Below are 2,674 nucleotides of genomic sequence, written 5' to 3'. Positions count from 1 at the left end.
CCCCCCCCCCACACACACACACACTTCTTTTTTTCCTTTTTGGGTGAACTATCTCTTTCATTTTTATTAATATGGATTTTTGAATTTTTATTTTCAGATCTTTTATTAATATGTAAATATTAATATTTTAATTAAATGATAATCTAAATAATAACTGACACTGCCTGTTAGGTGGCAGTAAATGTCTTAAAGGGATAGTTCACTCAAAAATGAAAATTCTGTTGTTAATTGACTGTTCGCAGGGAGCTTGATTGACAGGCGATCTGACCAATCAGAACCCGGATATTATGTGCCGTCGCTGCTATCTGGCGTCTTGCCCGACAGCTAGGCATTTCTCCATAGAAATCCATGTTAAAACGTAGGGCTGGACAATAATTCAATATCAATATATATCGTGATAAAAAAAACTTCAATAACGGTGATATGATTTTGAAACACATTTCCGATATTTCGATATACATTACCAGTGTTTCCCATACATTGATTTATTTGTGATGTTTGATTTCGTTGAATAAACAAGCACTGCACGTTTCAAAATCATAACACGGTGCAAGTGTTTTATATGAATGTATCTCTGAAGAGAACCGATTGTCTTCAGAAAAGTTTCGATGACATTTTCATTTTATCTGATTAAGAAGCATTCATGAGCGGAGCTGCTGTGATTACAGCCATTACAGAAGAAACCGCTAGTTCTGCCGCTCTCAAAGCGCCTCCTGCTGGCAGACAATCAGTGTGCATTTTCAATAATAAGCTCATCTCCAGCAATGTTTTTGTTGTTGCTCAATTTTTTTTTTCCTGCAGAAACTCGGAGCACTTTTCATATTCTTTATACTGGCTAAAGCACATTTGTTTCAATCTATAAGAATAATCAGCCTACACTACCAGTCAAGTTTTTGAACGGTAAGATTTGTAATGTTTTTTTCTTTTATTTTAAGAATTCTCTTCTGCTCACCAAGCCTGCATTTATTTGATCCAAAGTACAGTATTTATTATTACTATTTTTTTACTATTTTTACTAAATATTTTTACTACTTAAAATAACTGCTTTCTATTTGAAAGCAGTTATTTAAAATCTTCAGAAATCATCCAAAGATCAGCATTTATCTGAAATAAAAAGCTTTACACTATATCATTCAAAAGCATGGAGTCAGTATCATTTTTGTGTGTGGGGGGGGGTGGGTGATTATAGAAATTGTAGCAACAGGAAATTATTTCTGTTTCTACAGATTCTACTTCATCTGTGTGTCTGCAGTGCTGATACACAAAGGTGAGCATCTGAATAACACATTTAATATTCATGTAAAACATTTACTGTATTGTAATATTTCTAGATTGTTTTATTCTGTTTATTCCCTTGAAAAGGTTTTAAACAAGTTCATACCTGTTTTAGAATTTTGGGCAAAATGTGTCAAATATATTTTGTATTTAAAATTTAACTAAAGTATGTTTTTTTTTTTTTTGCCATGAATTGCCAAATAATCTGGCATGGCATTAAAACAAACAAACAAAAAATAAACGTGTATGAATGTTATATTGTGTATTAACAGTTACAGTTTGTGTGATTTCAGTGTCTCTGCAGGTCCCAGGTGTTATTGGTGGTTCTGTTGTCCTGCCGTGTTCTTCAACTGAACCTGATCAAGACACTGAAGTGCATTGGAGACAGAATGGTAGCAAGATTGTGTATGATATAATCAAGGGTAAAGATTCAGTAGAGCAACAGGAGCCACGATACAAGAACAGAGCTGAAACTTTCCCTGAAGAGTATAAGAGAGGAAACTTCTCCATCAAACTCAACGATCTTCAACACACTGATGCAGGAAAATACACCTGTCTCATCGCACACTCATCTGAACATAAGACTGTGGAGCTGATCATCAACGGTGTGTAGTAATGGTTGATTGATATATTAATAAAAAATAACGTTTGCTATTAATGTTTTGTTCAGTCTGAATGCTGCTGTATAAACATTACAGACCGATCTGTTGCATTTGTCACATTGCAGTAATGATCTTTCTTTCTTTTTTTCTTTCTTTCTATCTTTGCAGAGCCAACAACAGAAAATGGAACTAAATCAGCTGATCAAGAAACCCAAACAGATGTGGTGACATCGTCGTCTTTGCTCTGGGTTTACATCATAGTAGCTGTATTAATATTAATAATGCTTATAGCCGGTTTCATCATTGGCTATAGAAAAAAAATTCAAGCTGCTTTATTCTCTCCTGTCATGCCTGAAGATAAAGAACAGACAGAAATAAATGTGTAACATTAATAAAAAATGTTAAAAGTTATTTTAACTAAATTGTTACAGCTTTCATTGTTTCATTCTGGTGTCAGAGACACTGTTTTGTGCTCTTACATTCTTTTTGTTTGCACCGAGTTGCTTGCACAGATATGTTTGTAGCAATAACCAACAATACATTGTATGGGTCAAAATTATTGATTTTTCTTTTATGCAAGAAATCATTAGGGTATTAAGTATAGATCATGTTCCATGAAGATATTTTGTAAATTTCCTACTGTAAATATATTAAAACTTAATTTTTGATTAGTAATATGCATTGCTAAGAACATTTGGACAAAGGTGATTTTCTCAGTATTTAGATTTTTTTTGAACCCTCAGATTCCAGATTTTCAAATAATTGTATCTCGGCCAAATATTGTCCTATCTTAACAA

The 2,674-nt window shown here is 33.2% G+C and overlaps 1 protein-coding gene across 1 annotated transcript in view; it reads left to right on the top strand.

The window, feature by feature from the left end:
* The window catches only part of LOC107577763 (CD276 antigen homolog), a 7,731-nt gene extending 5,294 nt beyond the window's left edge, over positions 1-2,437 (top strand). The window contains exons 2-4 of the mRNA XM_016263800.1: positions 1,190-1,267; positions 1,569-1,880; positions 2,046-2,437. Coding sequence (XP_016119286.1) covers positions 1,190-1,267; positions 1,569-1,880; positions 2,046-2,263 — 608 coding nt within the window. The 3' untranslated portion in view covers positions 2,264-2,437. The remainder of the gene's footprint in view (positions 1-1,189; positions 1,268-1,568; positions 1,881-2,045) is intronic.
* The last annotated feature ends 237 nt before the right edge of the window (positions 2,438-2,674 follow it).

The sequence above is a fragment of the Sinocyclocheilus grahami genome, unplaced genomic scaffold, assembly GCF_001515645.1.
Source record: "Sinocyclocheilus grahami isolate Dianchi unplaced genomic scaffold, SAMN03320097.WGS_v1.1 scaffold7148.1, whole genome shotgun sequence".
Lineage (NCBI taxonomy): Eukaryota > Metazoa > Chordata > Actinopteri > Cypriniformes > Cyprinidae > Sinocyclocheilus > Sinocyclocheilus grahami.
Note: the sequence above shows the minus strand (reverse complement) of the source record. Positions and strands in the feature narration are given on the sequence as shown.